The 20,111-nt window shown below is 39.3% G+C and overlaps 1 protein-coding gene across 4 annotated transcripts in view; it reads left to right on the forward strand.

Annotated features, from left to right (window-relative positions):
• dym (dymeclin) overlaps positions 1 to 20,111 on the forward strand; it is a 191,032-nt gene that overhangs the window by 75,473 nt on the left and 95,448 nt on the right. For all 4 annotated transcript variants that reach the window (XM_008102762.3, XM_008102761.3, XM_062972565.1 and 1 more), the window contains exons 10-14: positions 4,035 to 4,217; positions 5,468 to 5,646; positions 9,648 to 9,773; positions 12,089 to 12,202; positions 12,809 to 12,903. In XM_008102762.3, the coding sequence (XP_008100969.1) occupies positions 4,035 to 4,217; positions 5,468 to 5,646; positions 9,648 to 9,773; positions 12,089 to 12,202; positions 12,809 to 12,903 (697 nt within the window). The remainder of the gene's footprint in view (positions 1 to 4,034; positions 4,218 to 5,467; positions 5,647 to 9,647; positions 9,774 to 12,088; positions 12,203 to 12,808; positions 12,904 to 20,111) is intronic.

Below are 20,111 nucleotides of genomic sequence, written 5' to 3' on the forward strand. Positions count from 1 at the left end.
AGCGAGCTGTGACGTGGGCTGAACGATTAAACAACCATTGTGATGAGGAGCAATTGTTTTGATATTCAAATTTTTGTTGTTGCAACATTATAATTAAAGATGTAATGTCGACAAAGTAAAATGCATCCCAGGCCCAAGAATTTGGGGAGAGATTTAAGCATAAGGTTAACTGTTCAATTTGCGGTATGTCGCTGAAATGTCAACAGTGGTCAACTTTGGATTTTATCATGTCCTCAATTCTGGGGTTAGATGGCAAGAACAAGTATAGTCTATCTTTTCTCCTTATGAAAATTCACAATTACTCTTACCTATAATTTCATGTCCTTTTGAGCCACTAGAAGACTTCTGGAAAGAGCCTTCAAAATGAAGGAGGTGTCCAGGAGCAGTTAAAAGCCATGAAATAAGGTTGCTCATGTTCCTTCTCGTTCTACTACAAAAGGTCTCAGCAGCTACTTGTCTACCATTCTCAATCTGGGGTTAGCATAGTAAAAAAACTTAGGGTTTGCTGATATTTAGGTCCTAATTTGTTGTTATTTAAGGCATGCATAAATACTTTTTAATTTTTTGTCTGCCCTGTTTGAAAATGTGTCATGTGCTAAAACCTCATAGCGAAGACACTCTACAAGCATTCAAGTATTCAGAACTGTCTTTAATTTGCCAGACTTCATGTCGCCAAAATATGATCATTTCTTAATGAGTTTTTGGTTATTTTTTCTTCTGTATTTGTTCTTTGTCAAATGCTATTCATTGGGTTAAGTCTGCACCCTTAATTTTACGCACAGCTTGAAAAATACTATTGAAAAAAAAATAGGAATCTCTTACAAATAATATGGTATTGTTGTCATCTTTCAAGGCATTCTTTTCTAGTTCTTGTAAGGACACTAGATCTTGTCTTATTATGGAAGCTAAGTAGAGTCACCTGTGGTTAGTACTTGAGTGGGAAACCCGTCACATATCCTAGGTGCTGTAGGCGATATTTCAGCTGAAGGAACTGGCAAACCACTCCTTTATTTTTCATTGCCTAAAAAATCCTATGAAATTCATAAGGTCACCATAGGTTAACAGGCTTCTTGAAGGCACAGACACACTTATGTATGCAGATTGGGGTGTGGTTTTGTGTGTACTGGAACAACAGTGTTTTCTGAAATGTAAATATTTCAGTGTCATAACTCATCTTCTAGAGTCAGATAATTCAGATATGGGGAAGTTGGATGTCTAGGAATGTGCATCTCATGATGATAATGGGCTCTGGCTCCAGGGGGCTGGGGGTTGAGGCTATGGGAAGCCCTACTTCTCAGCAGGAGGTGGTAGATGCTGAGGATACCAAAGACATGTCACTATACTATAGAGATTGCAGCAATACCAGTGTCTGTCGACTTAAAGAAACTGCTATTTTTGGCACCTGGTGTTTTGGAAACAGCTGTCCATAAATGTTCCATCAGCTCCCCAGCATTGCTATTGCTCACCATTGTTTTATATTCATGACTGACAATACTCTTTATGGCATTCCTGTATACTTGACCTTGGACTGGCTACACTTGGACTATTTCATGCTGGCTTCTTGTATATGGGACTGTTGATTTGTTATAACAGCTTCTGGACTGGCTGAGGAACATCCTCATATTTTGTACTTGATCTTCTTGAATAACCTGTAATTGGCCAGGACTAAATAAACTACCGAACAGCTCTTGCATTCTAACCACTGCAAAGAATATGAGAAAGCTGATCAGTGCAATAAAGTATAAAGGGCTAATACAGTAGAGTCTCGCTTATCCAACATAAACGGGCCCGCAGAACGTTGGATAAGCGAATATGTTGGATAATAAGGAAGGATTAAGGAAAAGGCTATTAAACATCAAATTAGGTTATGATTTTACAAAGTAAGCACCAAAACATCATGTTAGACAACAAATTTGACAGAAAAAGTCGTTCAATACGCAGGAATGTTATGTTGTAATTACTGTATTTACGAATTTAGCACCAAAATATCATGATGTATTGAAAACATTGACTACAAAAATGCATTGGATAATCCAGAACATTGGATAAGCGAGTGTTGGATAAGTGAGACTCTACTGTATGTCTTCTGTACAAAAGTAATTTCACAAGTCAAGCTATTAATACGTGTTTGCGAAACGTGTTACTCTCTAAAGCCACCAACCTTCGATTTACTTTCATCAAGCAGTTCAAACCGTTCTGAGCTCCCTTGGGGACATAGGGCAGTATATAAATAAAGTTTTATTATAGGACATTAAGAAGGGTCCATATTCCCAACTCCTTAGTTTGGTACCTGGCAGATGATAAAAAGGACAAACTGTTTTCTTCTTGATTTGTCTAGTGCTCTTTTTAGTTTCCAGGCTAGCTTGAGCCCACATGCTTCAGTGCTAAGCACTTTGGACATGTCACACAAATCAACTTAGTTCAAGGAGCTAGGAAGTATGTTTTCACTCTCTGATTTTGGCAAAATTGCTTGCCCACAAAAAGATCATAAACCAAAGGGAGGCTTAAAAGTGTTTGTGTAGTCAGGAGGCTTGGCTCTTAGTCCTCTTCTGTTGCTCCTCTGTCCTACTTCTCTCCTTTTCTTGACTTGTTACCTTCTTTCTTGACTTCTTAAGAGATTATGCAAAATGTATATATGTGTGTGTGTGAGAGAGAGGGGGAGAGATGATCCATGGTAGAGTATAAGATTCTCCCCTCCAAACCTAAATCTAAATCCACATTCTGAAATTTGGCACAGATAAACAATGAATGAATATGTGGTTGTTCCAGCTGTTAATAGAACTAGCATGGCAGGGAGCAAAGTGGTTTCCTGTGGTGGTGAATTGTGTGGTACAGGGTGAGAAAACATGGAAACAAACAATAATTTCTGACTAATCTTACTCCTGATCCTTGGGTTACGCTATGCTATATTGGGAAAATTATAAAATATGCATAGAACACTCTGTGCTAGATTGAACTTGTTTTATGAACACATGGGCATTATTGTGTGGCAATTTTTATGCTTTATATACTCCCAAAGGTGCCTTAATATATTTGGCTAGACCACCTAGGCAACTGTGGGGCTGTTGCATCTGTGATTGCTTAAGAAGGAATTCTCCACAATCCTGTTACAATCAAATTTAGCTTGTATATATCATTATAGAGTTGGATGCATTCTTCCACAGACAGTAACATTTCAAGTAATATAGTAGTTTGTTTTCAAAATCAATGCAGCTTTTTGTTTTTTGGCAACTCTGTATTCTGCTCTTCCTTTAAAGAATTCGGTGCAGCATAGCTGGGAGTCAGTGATTTTATAATAAAATAGACTAAATGACATATTGAAAGGCATTGTTGATTTTTTAAAAAAATATCTGTTTTTGGAGCACAATAGTGGCAATAGAAACTTGTTATATAGAAATGTCATTTAAATTGGTGGATTGATACATCCCCTCCTTCTTCAAAAAGCTTTGCTGGCGTGTTGTTTGTTGTGACATTATAGTACTCTATTATGATTTTTTCTGGGCCCCATTGTACGGGCATATTCTGATCTTTGGATAAAATGTAGGATCCCAACTCCAGCATTTAATCCACTTCTAGCTTTGGGTTGGGCAGTTGCATTGGCATAACTACCTAAATTAAATAGATAGTTTATGCAGTAGCCAGTTAGTTGCATGAGTGCATCATAACGTGTAGCCTTCTTGTATCAGCCTAAGAGGATATGCATGGGTTCTTCTGTTCCCCTCTTCTTGGCCATAATACCATTTCAGCAATCGTTTATGGGAATCTGGTTGCATGCTCGTATTTTCATTTACATGCATACATAGGACAATCTGTTTCTTAATTGTGAAATTATATTTCTAATTGTAGGTTATAATTGACCACATCTTGCTAGTTGGAGTGAGATGTGGCTGTGACATATAGCTGTACGTCTTACCTAAATCTCTGACATTTTTTAAATAATCGGTACAAACCAATCAGAGGTCAAAATGTAGTTCAAAGATGTATCCAGGGCTACCTGAGAAACCTGCCATTGATTCTCTCTTCCTTCCATTTAGCTGGCCTGTGGACAGTGTTCACCTTAGGAGGTGTGGGAAGCAAGCGAACTTCTCAACAGGAAGAGTCTTCCTCTCTAGCGAATCAAAGTCTTCTTCTGCTGCTTGCGCTAGCAAATCTGACAGATGCACCAGACACACCAAACCCTTACCGGCAAGCTATTATGTCCTTCAAGAACACACAAGGTTAGTATCTCTTTAAAACATTTCTGTTGATCTAGAATCCAAGTAAGGACTTTTATTATTTTGAACTGAATAAGAGAAATCTGCATGCAGATCACCAATGGTAGGTGTACTTTCTCATTTCCTGACTGCAAACCTTGTAGCGACACAAACAGATGTAGTTCTATATTATACTTAAGAACATACTTTTATTGTATGTATGGCCGAATTTACATGCAGATGCAGAAGTTATCCAGTTTTTTAATGTTTATCCTTTGAGATCTTTTGACATAAGGTGTTAGAACTGAATCTGTACAGCACTGCTACATGTAGAACATGAAAACTTAGTTCCTCTGGGGGATGGCTACTCCAGCCTGCCAGAATTCGATGTGCAATCATCACCCAGAGGACCTTTTCATTGGCCGCCCCAAGACTGTGGAGCAACCTGCCGAAAGATGTCCGACAGCTAGATCAGCTGTCAGAATTTAAAACACATCTGAAAACCCATCTCTTCCGGCAGCATCCAGCCAGTTTTAATCATGAATTTTAAACTCATGCCTTGTGTTCCCTATATTTTAATCTTTGTTCTGTGTGTTTACTATATGTATTTTGTAGAAATGTGTTTTAATATGTGTATTTATATAATGATTATGTGTTTTTAACTTTTACAACCCACCTTAAGCCACGAGGAGTGGCACGTAAGAAATAAAATGAACTGTTCCTGCTCATAGCAGCCTCTGATCTAGTCCAGCCTTCTGTTCCCACAGTAGACAATAAAAGTGCCTAAGAACAACCTGCAGTTGGGATGTGAACTTAGGTGCTTAGCATGCTTAAGTGTTCTCTCCCCATTCAAACTATCAGCTATGCTTCAGAAACTATTTCTTGAATACAGAGTGTTTTGGAGAATTCAGATATAACTTAGTTTAGTCATAAGTAAGTAAACAGCCAATATAACCTACTGTTTAGGAATCTGACTTCTAAACTATTGGTCCTCAACTATTGGTAGTTGGGCATTTGTTATTACTGCTTTTCATCCATAGCTTTACTACTAAACATGTGTGTATTTTTAAAAAAGAAAAATGGGTTCTCAAAAATATCCCTGGGCTCAAGGTAGATGTGTTAGGTAAAAGCTATTGATCTAGACCTTTGAACTAAACTTAACTTTATCAGGCCCAGTAAAAAGTTCTACTTTCTCAAGCCCACTAAGAAGAAAAGCACAAAATAAATGTGCTGAATTATTTTAAAACTGCTTACTTCTCTTGTTCCTTTTCCAGATAGCACAGTTCTTCCATCACCAAATCCTCATGCTTTCCAGATTAACTTCAACAGTTTATATACCACTTTGTGCGAACAGCAGAATTCTGATCAAGCAACTCTCCTTTTGTACACTCTGCTGCACCAGAACAGCAATGTTCGAACATACATGTTAGCTCGAACAGATATGGAAAACTTGGTAAGAAGTGTACAGAACGTCCTATTGCTTTTTTATTGTTGTTCAACTCAAAGGTTTGCTTGTTGTGAAATCTTTTGTTCTGGTATTGTGACTGTGAGAAACAGGTACTGTGGTGATAGTTGAGCCAGGATATATTTCCTGTATTCACTGGTTTTTGGAAATGGGAATTATGGATTTGTGGATTGTGGCGAAGGGTGATTAATTTTTGCAGTTAGTAGGATTGTGATGGAGATCTATTTCAGCAATATGATCTGTTTACCAACATGTGTGCATTTTTCTCATGCTTCTACATGTTTTTGAATGTACTTTTTCCACCTTCTCTATTGCACATTAAGCTTTGTATTTATAAACCACTAACTGTAGTAGTATCATCTGGCACTTTTACGCAGGAAAACACCTACGAATTGCACACTGAGTATGTATGTCTCACTGTGGCATAATCAAGACAAGTCTTCCACTCCACACACTTCAGAAATAATAACTATTAAAACACAGTGTTACATCCCCATGCTACTCCTCACTAGACCAGCTATGGATAAATACTTAGATACAAGACGGAAACATGACGGATTACTGTTTGCAGAACAGCGAAATATTACAAGAATAGTAATGTCTTTATGAGGATGAAAGGTTCTCATAAAATTATTATGTGAGCTTAGAAAAATGCATACAAGTAGTGCTTTAGTTATCAAGAGGGAAGTAGGAGGGGGAGGTAGGTGGGCTCTAATAAAACCCAGAAGCTTTGCCCCATTTCTCCAATAGTAGCCCATCATGGCCCCCTCTGGCCTTCTAAAAGCAATTGCTAAGGGAGCCATTATGAATGGGAAAGAGGCTGGGCCCCTTTGACCACCCACCCCTTGGTAATTTGAGCCCTGCCCAGAATTTGTTCCTCGGGCTGAATGCAATTAAAAGTAAAGGGGGAGCAATACATGTTTCTGGGAGAAAGAATATCCTTTAGTCCTATTAGCAGTCGGTTCCAGTCTTTATATGACAGTAGAAAAAGTTATTCATTTAAAGCATTCTTCAATAAATCCCATGCCAGAGTAGCCACGGCTTTTCAGTCAAGACCTTTAGTTTATGATTAAGAAAGTCACAATTGCACTGTTTCTCTCTCTCCCCCCCCCCCCGGTCCTGTTCAAGTGAAATATTTCTTGCAAAGCAAAACATGGCATTTTAAGCACAACAACTCACTTTCCAGGAAAGATTTATACAACTGATGAAAGTATAATCTTTCAGATCCAAATAAAACTACTTTTTCTACTTTCGTGTGTAATTGTTGCCATTTAATGCTGGCATATTTTGTGTTTATTATACTTGTGTTTGCTTCACAAGAAAATAATTGATTTTATGATTTTCTTTCTTGATAGTCCACCCTTGCTTCAGCATCATTGACTAACTTGCTGCATTATTTCCTAACTACTGAAATGATATATTATTATTTAGATTTTTTTTCCTGTTCACCATATATAATCTGTTTTCACAGTGCTTTGGGTTCCATTTGGGAGAAAAGTGGGATATAAACCAAATAAATAAATCAAATACATATCAATTGGTAATTATATCTTTGCCTAGTTACTGTAAATGCTGACATTATTTGGTTCTTTGTTGCACTTAATTTTGAATTGGTATATACAGTTTAAGTATCCGCTATCAAAAACACTTAGAAGTAGACATTTTTAGGATTATGAATCCCCCCCCCCCATTTTGGAATACTTGTATTTGTTTATATGTACACAATGAGATATCTCAAGATATCTTGGAGATAGACCCTGGGTTTAAACACAAGTTCTATTAAAAATAATAATTTTGTGCATGAAACAAAGTTTGTGTACTTTGAACTGTCAGAAAGCAAAAGTGTTACACTCCCAGCTACACATGTTGACAATTTTTGAGTATCGGCTTGTATTTCTCCCAATTAGTAACAACTTCCAAAACTAAATATGAGTATTCTGTCACATGGTGCAGTATAACCTGCCATGCAGTTAGTAACCCTCATCATGTTAAGGAATGACTTAACAATTGTTTTAGTAGTTTTTAGATTAACATACTGTTCTATTTTTATTGGTGACACTTCGGTTTTGGGTGCCACAGTATTTTCTATTATATGCTGACTTCTCTCCCCCCCCCCCCCCCCGATTTTATTACCGATATGCGTTAGTTTATCATTTCCCCTTTCGACTCAATTTCACGCCTGAGTTTGTAACAGAAGTGACCTTGATCACCCTTTGGGTTGTCCTGAACTGGGAATGGGCCAGGGGAATACAGCTATTGCAGTGGCTCACTCATATTATGTCAGTACAGGCAGTCACTGAGTTACAAACATCTGACTTACAAATGACTCACAGTTGAGAACAGGGGTGAGACAACAGGAAGTGAGATAAATCTGTTCCTTGGAAGGGAAAGAGTTCTGAAAGAGTTACTATCATGGGGAAAAGGTGTCCTCACTGAAAATTTATCACCAATCCTTGTTTCCACAACAAACCACATTTCCCAAAATCCAATTCTCACAGGGACAGAAAGTGAGGTGGAATCTTCTGAACAGGAACACAGACAGCAAAATAAATACCACAGGGGTGTTCACCCTTCCCTGTGATATCCAAAGGAATAGAATATATATTTTTGGCTGGAGTTACACTTAAAAATGTACTCGTTCTGACTTACATACAAGTTCAGCTAAAGAACAAACCTACAGAACCTCTCTTGTTTGTAACTTGGGGACTGCCTGTACTTCGTCTTCTGTACTTTTTGCCAGGCTCTTCAGGGACCAATTCAAGGTGCTTGTCTGAACCTTTAAACACCAGATTACTACAAAGAACATCTCAATCTGCCAGACAATACTTTCAACTGTAAGCAGTAATCAGTGCATGGACTCCTTGCAGGATCTTGGAAGGCTGAACCCTCCACCCTTGCTGACTTTTCTGTATTTTTACAACTTTAAAAAATGCGCCCACCTACACACTGCCAAGAGATGGAAGGCAATTTTGATGTAATTTTAGATCCCTGTTTTAAAGCTCAGAAAAGTTCTTAAATGAGCAGAAATAAAATGGAGGTTAGTTCCTGAAGTCTTGATCAATTAAATACTTCACATTAGCCTAAAATAGCCCGAGACTAAGAACATAATTTAACCCTTTTCTCTAAGCCTAAGACATATGTGTAGGGAGTCACCTTTAGGGGGGAAACGCTGATTTCTAAAGGAATATGTTCTCCCCCAAAATGGAATTGGTGGTTTTATGTGGCCCGTGGGCTGTGCTCACACTGTCTTGTCTGGCTCCCCAGACCGTCATCTGCTTTTCTTCCTCCATGTACCTCTACCAAATTAAGGAAAATAAGTGAAAATAAGAGAGGCCTTTTCAGTGGTGACATCATACCTGAAAAAGACTGTCTTCAGAGTGGCTCACTTAGCACCTAAGCTATGGTCTTCAATGTTTTTTGATATTAGCACTGTTTGAATGGTACAGGCGGCCCTCCACATTTGCAGGTTTCACTTTTGTGGTTTTGATTAATATTTTCTCTGCAGAGGGAGTTGATTATGGAATTGTGCTGGAGGACTTAGTATTTCCTAGACAGAACACTTCTCTGGGCAATAATTTGAAAGGCAAAAAACTGTGTAGGCCATCAGCTTTAAATAGAAGGAACATAATTATCTTAGAACAATTTAGAATAAAATATTGGTAAAATATTAGATCCTGAATACTTTACCTCTCAAATAAACCCGCCATATAAAATAGCTTGCTATATAAAATACTCCAGGAGATCTTCTAAGCATTAGTTGTTTATTAGGAAGTGAGTGGTAAGTCACCCTGCAGACACTTTTTTCCTGGCAGCAGAAGAAAACAAACAAAATGTGGTTTAATAGTTTGTCAGTTGAAGTTTATTTATTCGTTAGTGTTTGTTCTCTTCCCACAGTTACTGGGTTAAGTAAATCCAGGATGGTCTAAAACTATACCTTCACCTGAATTGTTAAATTCTATATAGAAACATGTTTTATTTTATTTTTCAAGGTTCTTCCAATTCTTGAGATTCTTTATCATGTTGAAGAAAGGAATTCACACCATGTTTACATGGCTCTGATCATTTTGTTAATCCTTACTGAAGATGATGGCTTCAATCGATCTATTCATGAAGTGGTAAGTTGTGAGCGGTGATGAAGTATCTTTAAATAATAACTAACAATTCCTCTTGGATAAACTTTGTATTTTATTTCCAAGTTTACCGAGATGGCTGTGTTCGTTTCAGTTAAACAGTTCTTTGCAGATTCAATTATACTTTTCAACTTAGACTTTTATAACCATTCTTGTCAAATAATGGAACATTATTCCTTCTTGGATCTCTTGGATAAGTTTTTCCTTGAATGCGAAGTTTGAATAAAGGCATACAATGTAATTGATTTACTTTATAAATCTGGTTAAATCAATATTGGCAGTGCATATGAATGAAATAGACTTTTGTCTGAGCTTTAATTGCACAAGTTAATGACATCTCTGTGGACTTCAAGGTACTGAGATGGTTCCAGAATGTTAGTTTCATTTAGTTGCTACTGAGAGCCATGTAAAAATTAGTTATTATTAAATTATCCCACTGATTCCAGTGGGACCTGATGCAATTTAATTTGGATGCAACATTTCTACAAGATTCTATTAAGGCCAGTTTTCAATTCTCTGCAATACAGCATCTTCCTTGAAAAATATAAGAATGAAAGTTGGTATATAATATTATTATTATTATTATTAATAATAATAATAATAATAATAATAATAAACTTTATTTTTGTACCCCACCTCTATCTCCCCGAAGGGACTCGGGGCGGCTAACATGGGGCCAAGCCCAGGTAATTACAGTAGAATGCAGTAAAATACATACATAACACAACATCATCAGCAGATAAAAATGCATATATTTCAAGTACAACTGTATGTCTTGTTCTAATCTTAGCTCCATCTTTTGTGTCTACTTTCAAGAGGGTTAAGAGTGAGTGAAACTGCCCAATACCTGCTTTGTTAGATAATTTTAGCAGCTTTGGAAGGAAGCAGCTTTCGTCCGAAGGTTAAAGACAGACGGCAAAATTAATTAAGACAGTCTGCATCAAGCTGGGCTTTTGGTCCTCTCCTTCAGTGCACATCCTGCTCTTATAAATGTATTGCCTGTGTTAGCCCTTGAATGTATTTTCCTTTTGTGGTACTACACCTACACTTATTTATTGATAGTTAAGATTAATTTTAGTAAGTACCGTTTTGTAAATCACTGATTATATAGACTCTTACCTGGGTTCTCCAAGGAAGCCACAAAAGCTTTCCTGTCTGGTCAAAGGAGTTTTGTTTGAAAATAAAATGTGGTTTTGACTTCCTTGGAAAAAATATTTTAAAAACAAAAACAAATACCATCTCTTTCTGTTATTAACCTGACATACGCAGTTACCTGTGTCCATAGTCAATCCGAATAATGGGAATAGTAGCTGTTGAATAAGACACTGTTTTCCCCTGCTTTTTGCAATTTTCATTCTGGTTACGTGGTTCTGCATCTATTATTATCAGAATAAATTCCCGTTCAGCTCAGCATTAGGGCATAATACTAGGGGATGTGATTGGTATTCCACTCCTTGTGAGAGAGTTGATTTATTTGTATGTGGTCATCTCCTTCCTAACCTACCCATCTCCATAGGATAGGATAGCCCCTCTCCCAGCATCCTGCCCTACTGAGGACCGCACAGAGCCAAGGATTTGAAATCTGGCCCATTCTGCAAAGACATACAAGCAGTTTTACTCAGCAAGCCTCTCCAGAGAGGAAATGACACTCTCATTCAGATGTGCATTTAAACAATTTTCTATCCTGTCATGGTAAATACCTCACTGTGTCTACACTCTGGGAAGTAGCATGAACAAATAAATGCAACTCCTTATCCTCCCAGAACTGCTGGTGGGGATTACCACCGTTATTTCCCATTTCATTATGGAAGATTTAGTCATTGAGCATTGCAGTATGGAAATGGAGACCAGGGTTCGAATCTTTGCTGCCATGGAAATTCACGAAGAGACTTTCATCCTCAGAAGAAGGCAAAGGAAGCCCACCCCCTGAACAAATCTTGATAAGATTGCCCTGTAATAGGTTTACTTTGGGTTGCCATAAGTTGGAAATGCCTTTAAGGCACATAACGCAATCATAGACCTTTCATGTCTCATCTGCTTGAACCCCAATATAACCCTCTTTAACATTACAGATGTATTAAGTGTGTTCTGACCTGTGATGAGCACACCCCTCAGTCCCTTATTTAGTCCCTCTAAATCAGGCCCTTTAACTATTCAAGCCTGGGGCTGGTTTAGATAATAAGTTATGGTTCTCCTTTTACAAAACAGCCATCACAGTAATCCCGGTCAGATGCCAGAAAGCAACAGTATTCACTAGCAAAGAAGAATAAGATATGATTTTTCATTTTTTGTCTTTACAGATACTGAAAAATATTACTTGGTACTCAGAACGTGTGTTAACGGAAATTTCTTTGGGGAGTCTCCTGATACTGGTAGTAATAAGAACAATACAGTACAACATGACAAGAACAAGGGTAAGAGATGTATTCTGGGTTGCATTCAGGTTCCCAACAAATAGTAATGATAGAAATAGTTGTGATGAAGTGAGAATCCTGTTTAACATGTGGAGCAACCTTAGACATCCAGACAATTAGCCCAATATAGCCCACTGTCACTAACAGTAATTTTCTATCACTTTGGCAGGACGTTTTCCCAATCCTCCCAAAGGAGGTTCTTTAAGGTTGATGCTAAATCACAATATGAATCCAATTTTGGCCCTTGCTCACATCTCAAGTTGTAAATACATTGTGAAATTATGAATGCCTGTTATGTATACTTCTAGCAACTAGAATGTTAGTATTTTAATTTCCAAATAGTCACATTTTATTTGGAATATTATTACAACTTTGAAGCTAAGTAGGGAAAATTGCAATATTACAAGTCTTTCTTGTTAAATAAAATAAATATGGAATGCTAAAAAATAAAGCATACCAGAGGCAAGGCAATGAAGACACACCAGGCTTGTGCCTCTGGTAGGCGGATGTTGGAGTATTGAGTGATTTCCTTCTTGCAAGCCTTGCTGTCTACAGAAAGGAAAGTCTGATGTGTTTTCCCCCCTATCCCTTCCTCATCCCCTACAGGACAAATACCTTCATACAAATTGTTTGGCAGCTTTAGCCAATATGTCAGCACAGTTCCGCTCACTTCATCAGTATGCTGCTCAAAGGATCATCAGGTAAATACAAGCCTTTTACAAAATATTTAAACTAGCTTCATTCTAAATTCTGCCGGAAAGATACCTGAATTTCCAATTACCTGATGTGAATAGCAACCCAGGTAAATTCTATTTGGTTTCATGGAGTCTGAAGAGCAATACAGTGTACCCCATTGATACCATTCCTAGTTACTAATGTCAGCTTCTTATGCCAGCCAGAAATTGGTAACTGGATAATACAGAATAGGAAATGCTTTTCCCCACAATTAAAAGAAGCTGTCACGTACACACTGGGAAAAGTGCATGTAGTCTGTATAATCTATTGTAATGGATTAAATAGATTCAGTGGTGTGTTATATAAGACAAGTGTTGTAGTCATAGATACATACAGATACATGGTGTCCTAGCTGTAGAGACTACAGCGTGATTAGAGCCTATGAAATGTCTTACTTGTGTAGATGAAGCTTGACCTCCATTATTGATGTTCAAAACTTTGTGAGAAACCCTTTCCACATTTTTCTGCATAAGGATTCCTTTCTATTAGCTTCAGACCTGGCTTCCCTTCCATTCTGCAGCTTTCTGTAATGCTGAAAATGCATTCTGGGCCCTTCACAACCCTCTAAAGCAGATTTTTTTTGTGAACATAGACTGCTGCTTTCCTACTTCTGCTGAAGGAGGCAATGGAAGTAGGCTTTTAAATTCTAATCAAGGGAGTCATATGCCTCTGCCTTCAAACCCCTCTACTTTGCAAAGGATGTTAGTGTGCATTATCACCTTGTTAATCAGGTCTCTGTGGCCCTCAATGTTGCCACATGCCAGATAGAAGGGTGAATGGGGTGCCTCTGGGTTCAATATAGGGGAGGTAGTAGATAGTAGTTGGGGAAAGATCACACATGTTTGTTAATTTGTTTTAATCTATTTGTTACAAATCTCTAACCCCAAAATTCTCTTAATAGTTGCTTTTGAAAAGATCCAAGCATTCCTTAGAATGGTGACTTTCAATATTTGGTTCTCCAGATTTTTTGGGCTTCAATTCCCAGACGCATTGAACCATTCATTGGTCAACTAGATTTGGTTTCTGGGAGCTGAAGTCCAAAATAACTGGAGGACAAATGTTTGGCTTCTTATAGTTGTAAAAAAGTGTGGCGCATTGAACATTTATGTCTGAAAGGTATAATAAATTACTCCTTTCTTGCAAGAAGCCTGAATAAATTAAATGTTCTGGTTAGAAACAGAGGATTATTTGCATCCTGTGGCAGCATTTTTTAAAAAAAAATTCATGCTCATTCTGATACATGTGAGTCTTATGTGTGTGAGTCCTGTGTATGCTTTGAAGCTGTCTTGATCCACTCTCTGCTCAATTCCTTTGAATGAGATGCTTTGTGTCTCTCATTTCTGTCTTTCCTTTTATCCTTGCCAGTTTCATCCACTCTTAAAGTAACATCTACTTTAGCAAGGATATAGTTCCCTTTAATACGTTTCATGCCACAGCAAAATGTCAGCTTGAATCTGAGGCTCATATCAAATTTCTGATTCCATTCAAATTATGACTATTGAATCCAGTTATTGGCTCAGCATTCAGTCACTGATTTTGTGAGCCTTCCCCAACTGGGATTATTTTCTGTCTATTTTAACTGGGATCATCAGTATCTTCCAAGCCAATAAATAGTAGTCATCATTTGTTTATTCCTCAAAATAATAATAATAATTCTGGGCAACAATTTTGGAGTGTTGCAACATTTCAAAGAACACTTCGTTATGGAAAATACTTGGAATATAACTTGATGGAATATACTTGAAGAATGCTTGGCATCCTGTCATTTAAAAAAGATAATCTTTATCTTATCGCCAACTTTTCCAGCTACTTTCTTCTACATTTTCTTGTTAATGTCTTCAAGAGCAAATACACTGTTGGAACCAAAAATCAAAGCTGCTGGGTGAAATGGTGAAAAGTGCTAATTCTGCCTCCTGCATATGGCTATGCATTTTCCATCCACTTCTCTCAGGCCTGTTTTTTTTTCTGAACAAAACACTGAAGTTTTAATACAACTTTTATCTAATCATGTTTCAGTACAGATACAGAAGTCTTTCTATAGCAAGACACACAGTCCATTATGTTGTAAATATCCATTCTGCTTGTAAGCTCCCTCCTCCTCTTCCTTCTTCTTGTATGCACTATAATCCAGTATTTCCAAATGCATTATAATCACAGATTCTGCATCCAAGACATCCAGCAGTGGAAAAAATAGGCATAGCTCACTCTCCTAAGAATGCTTATATGGAAACAGGTTCAGACTTCTGCTAACATGTTTTAACATTTGTATGTTTACATTGTGAAGATGCTTAATAATCTCTCAACCATGAGTCTGTCCATGGGAATGAAAAAGCTTAAGTGTACCATGACCGTGTGAGATAACCTTATAAATGGTACCAAATCACCTAAGTATGAAGTCATAGGGGACTGATTATTAGGTTGTATTAAGCAAGATGACATTTGAGGTAGTAAGGCCTGCAAAAAGGCCTTCTTTCCTGTTATCCCAGTGTGCGTTATCCTTTTGTGTGTGTATTTATTAACCAGTAATCCTTCTTTGGATCTCACAGCTATAACCTTATACTACCTCATGTTGGTTTAACAAGGAAATACTTCTCATTGGAGCAAAAAAAAAAGGGCTAATAATGTTCTTGAATTTAGTTTCAATTAAGAAGTTTAGTGTTTTCCACTGCTATTTTTGCTTTTGTCTCGGCAGATCTAAGTTCCTGCCAAAGAAAAAAAAAGTTAAGCTTTCCCAAAGGCCTATAGTCTTCGTAGTGTGGCTGATGGTAAATTTATTTATGTTTAGCACTGGAAATTATTATTTTTTGGCTTCTTAGATGCCTTTAGAAATAATTCTAAGTATGTGTTTTTGTGCCATGCCTGTGCAGCACATAATGTGGGAAATAGCCATTTTTAATTTGAGAAATAGTCCCTACAAATGTTTAATTCAAATGATCTGTTCCTGCGCTCAGATTCAGTTTGGTGTTAAATAAGCTCTCTTCCTTGGTGAATCCATTCTGCCTGGATTTATTGACCAAAAAAGGATTTTTGGATATGTTGCAAAGCACACATTCTTGCTTTGTTGTGGTTGGTTTTATTTGAAAGGGTTGTATATGCAGGTCATATTTCAGCCTGTGGGTTTCAATGCAAGGTACCGACAGGCTACTTAAGCCCTTGCTTTTGGCCTGTATGGCCTCAGAAAAATATCCCAGAACACACCCAGGACTTATCTGCAAAGAAATATTAATAGTAGTGAGCAAGCTGCTGCCTTTTAGAAAAGATTTTGTATGGTTTTGGGGACACTAAATGAAGAAACCCTGATTTGGTTTCCAGGCAATCCCAGCGTCCACCAAAACAACTTGAAAATATTGGCATATAGAATTCCCCTTGGTGAATCCAGATATTGGAAAAAGACCTCATTCCATATAAGAATTCTACTTATATTTGGAATACTCTTAAAATACCTGATTTCATTGAGGTTGCTGGTCACTGATACAGATCATGGCTATTTCACACTGTCATTATATATATAGTCGCTGTGCATAATTCATTGCTTGGTGGCCAACTCTTTGGTGATGAGCATTTCCGTATATTGGTGGATGATCAAATGGGAGATACACAGTCTGTCTCCCATGCTTGGAGCCTTACTTGGAGCCTTACTGTCTTGGTAGACTGACAGAGCCTTTGAGAGCTTATGTTTGCCTGCATAGTGCAATGTTGTGATGACAAAGTTGGAGTTTGAGGAAGATAATATTTCTGCAGGAGATAAACATTAATATTTCCTGCATTGATTAAAGTGGGAGGCTTGCTTCTGAGATCATTTCTTGAATAATGTATTTTATGCAAGCTCTGTTTTGTAGATGTGTTTACACATGCGCACACACACACACTCATACATACATACATATATATACTAAAACAATTATTGGCACTGTCCAGTCAGAATCTAGCATTTTTCTAGTTGTGCTTACTTCAGTGGGAGGATTTCTGTGATGTCTCATGGGCCATGTAGTCCCGTTCCTAGTACTGTTGTGACAGATGAAGAGGAAAACTTGGGTTTCCCACCGTTTCTGCCAGATTTGGAGCCCTTGCAGCTGCAAGATGTTTGCCCACAAGAAGACAGCCAAACAAGCCTTGAGCCGAAATCTCCCCCATTTTCTCGCCGCCTTTATTATAATCAAGATAGAAGCAATCGCGAGGCGACTCGCAGGAGTGTCAGGATAGCTGCCAGACAATTAGATGATTAAGTCTGTTTCCCTTGGGAAAGTTTAAGGAGTCCTGCATCTGGACAGTATAGGTTTCGGTTCTTGTTCCCCAGAGAAAGTGTGCTTTGGCGGGAAAACAAGATCCTATATAGATGTTGGCCACTGTCACGACCCAGGCTACAGAGCACCAATAACCATACGCAGAGGCCAGATTCTATCTAATATCTTTATTAAGGAAATATATAAAGTTAGTAAAAGCAAATGTAAAAGTTAGTCCAGAAGCAGACCTTTCAGGAAAGGTCAAAATTAGTCCAAAGAAACAATGTCCAATATGAAATATTAAGGTCCAAAGTTGTAATCCAATAACCGAAACACTCACTTTGCCAGGCAAAGTGAGGGGAGATGACAAGGTCCTTTAGTCCATGAACTTGAGCTAGGCTAGGAAATAACTTGATACTTGAAACAAGGCTTGAAACGTGGAACAAGGTAACGAGGAACAAGAACAAGGTCCGTGGAATAACTTGGTAAAATCCGTGAAACAAGGCAAGGTTTAGTCCTGGGAAACAAGGCAAGGTCCGTAGGTAAACAAAGGCTGGGAAACAGGAGCGAAGGCTGGAAACAAGGCAAGGCTTGAGCAGGAACGAGGCTTGAATCGGAGCGAGCTGTCCAGACACCACTCGCTCCGGAGGCTGACGAATTGACTCCGCGAAGTTACTACGCGGGTAAAACACCTATATAGAGTCTAACTTTCCCGCCGAAGCAGTTCTCTGGGAACCAGAAACGAAAGCTAAACTCTGAGACCAGATGTTTGACTCCTTAAAGATTCTCACGAAAAACAGACTTAATTGGGTACATTCTTAGCTGCTATTCTCGCACTCCTGCGCGAAGCTGCTTCCAAACCCCTCTGTTGTTTACAAAACTCATGGCGAGAGAACACGGGAGATGTAGGCTCAGGGTTTATTTGACATACTTCTGGGACACAACTTTCTTGCAGGTGCAAGGTTCCCAGATCTGCCTGGGAAAGATCTGGCTGAGAAGATTCCAGTTCTGACTGGGAAGGTAAAAAACCCAAGTTTTCTTCTTCTTCAGGCATTACAATGTCATGAGCAGGACTACAAGGCCCATGAGTCATCACACTATCCCCCTCCTCAAGGCCCCTCCCAAACTGGGACTCTCTCCCCGAGGCGCGAGGTCGTGGCTTGGCGGGATAGGTCTGATGAAAGCGACGGGTTAGATCAGGAGCATGGACTGTGGAGGCGTCTTCCCAAGAGCGTTCCTCAGGGCCAAAACCCACCCAGTCAATGAGATACTGCAGGCGGCGGCGGTGAAAGCGAGAATCCAAAATGTCCTGAACCTCGAACTCGTCCTCCCCATCCACCAAAATAGGGACGGGGGCCGGCCGGTCTACATCTGGCCGCACACCATCCGCCGGAAGGAGCAGGGAGCGGTGAAACACTGGGTGAATGCGCATTGAACGCGGAAGTTGGAGCTTGAAAGTCACGGGGTTTAATTGCGCCACCACTGGATAGGGGCCAATGAAACGGGCATCTAACTTCCGGCAAGGGCGATGGGAGGGCAAAAAGCGAGTGGACAGAAAAACCCGATCTCCTACCTTGATTTCGGGGCCCGGCTGGCGATGTTTGTCCGCGTGACGTTTATAGTCCTCCTTGGCTTGTTCCAGTTGCTGGAGCAAAAGTTGTTGCACCGCTGTGAGTTCCTGCAGCCAATCTTCTGCTGCGGGAACTTCTGAAGTTTCAATGACAGGGGGAAAGAAACGTGGATGGAAGCCGTAGTTTGCAAAGAACGGCGTTTCTTTTGTAGAAGCCTGGACTCCATTGTTGTAGGCAAATTCCGACAGTGGTAACAGAGAAGCCCAATTGTCCTGTTGGTAGTTTACATAACAGCGAAGGTACTGTTCCAAAGTGGCATTGGTGCGCTCCGTTTGCCCATCCGTTTGGGGATGATGAGCTGAAGATAAACGAGAGTCTATGCCCAATAGTTTTTGTAGTGCTTTCCAGAAACGAGAGGTGAATTGGGATCCACGGTCTGTGACCAAACTCTTGGGCAATTCATGTAGTCTGAAAACATGTTGGAGGAATAAATCTGCAGTCTCTTGGGCCGTGGGAAGACCTTCACAGGGAATGAAATGGGCTAACTTGGTGAAAAGGTCCACCACCACTAGGATCGTGGTGAATCCACAGGAAGGTGGTAAGTCAGTGATAAAATCCGCAGAAATTATTTCCCATGGGCGAGATGGGTTAGGAAGGGGGTGTAGAAGCCCTGAGGGCTTCTCCCTTCTTATCTTGGAGCGCTGGCATACTGGGCAGGTGTTAACATATTTTTCCACATCCTTGCGGATCTTGGGCCACCAGAAATCTCTTAGGATCAAATGCATGGTTTTAAATAGTCCGAAATGCCCTGCTGGTTTGCAGTCATGACACAGACGAAGTGCTTTTTCCCTGCCCGGTCCGGGTGGGATATAAACATGATTTCTATAGCAAAGCAGTCCATCTTTAAGCGAAAAGGGAAAATGCAGACCTTGACGAAGTTGGTCCTGCGCCCAGGCATCTGCTTGCTGACTAGCCCTGATTTCTTGAGCACAGATGGGCCCTGGAGTAGAGGGAATTGAATCAATGGGAGTGGATTTGGTGTTCCCCACTGTGAGCGTGGCAAAGTTCTCGGGTTGTAGTAGTTGGGATTCAAAGGTCTCCTTGCGTCCTGCAGCGTATTCCGGTTTACGTGACAGGGCGTCTGCTTGCTTGGTTTGGGCTGGGGTCACATAATGAATCTGGAAGTTGAAACGTTCAAAGAATAAAGCCCAACGTTGCTGCCTTTGATTTAGCTTGCGGGCAGTTCTTAGATGTTCTAGATTCCGATGATCAGTGTGGACTTCAATAGGAAATTTGGCCCCTTCTAGCCAATGTCTCCAAGTTTCAAAAGCTGCCTTTATGGCTAATAGTTCTTTTTCCCAAATGGTATAGTTCCTCTCT

This window comes from Anolis carolinensis, chromosome 2 (assembly GCF_035594765.1).
Source record: "Anolis carolinensis isolate JA03-04 chromosome 2, rAnoCar3.1.pri, whole genome shotgun sequence".
Lineage (NCBI taxonomy): Eukaryota > Metazoa > Chordata > Lepidosauria > Squamata > Dactyloidae > Anolis > Anolis carolinensis.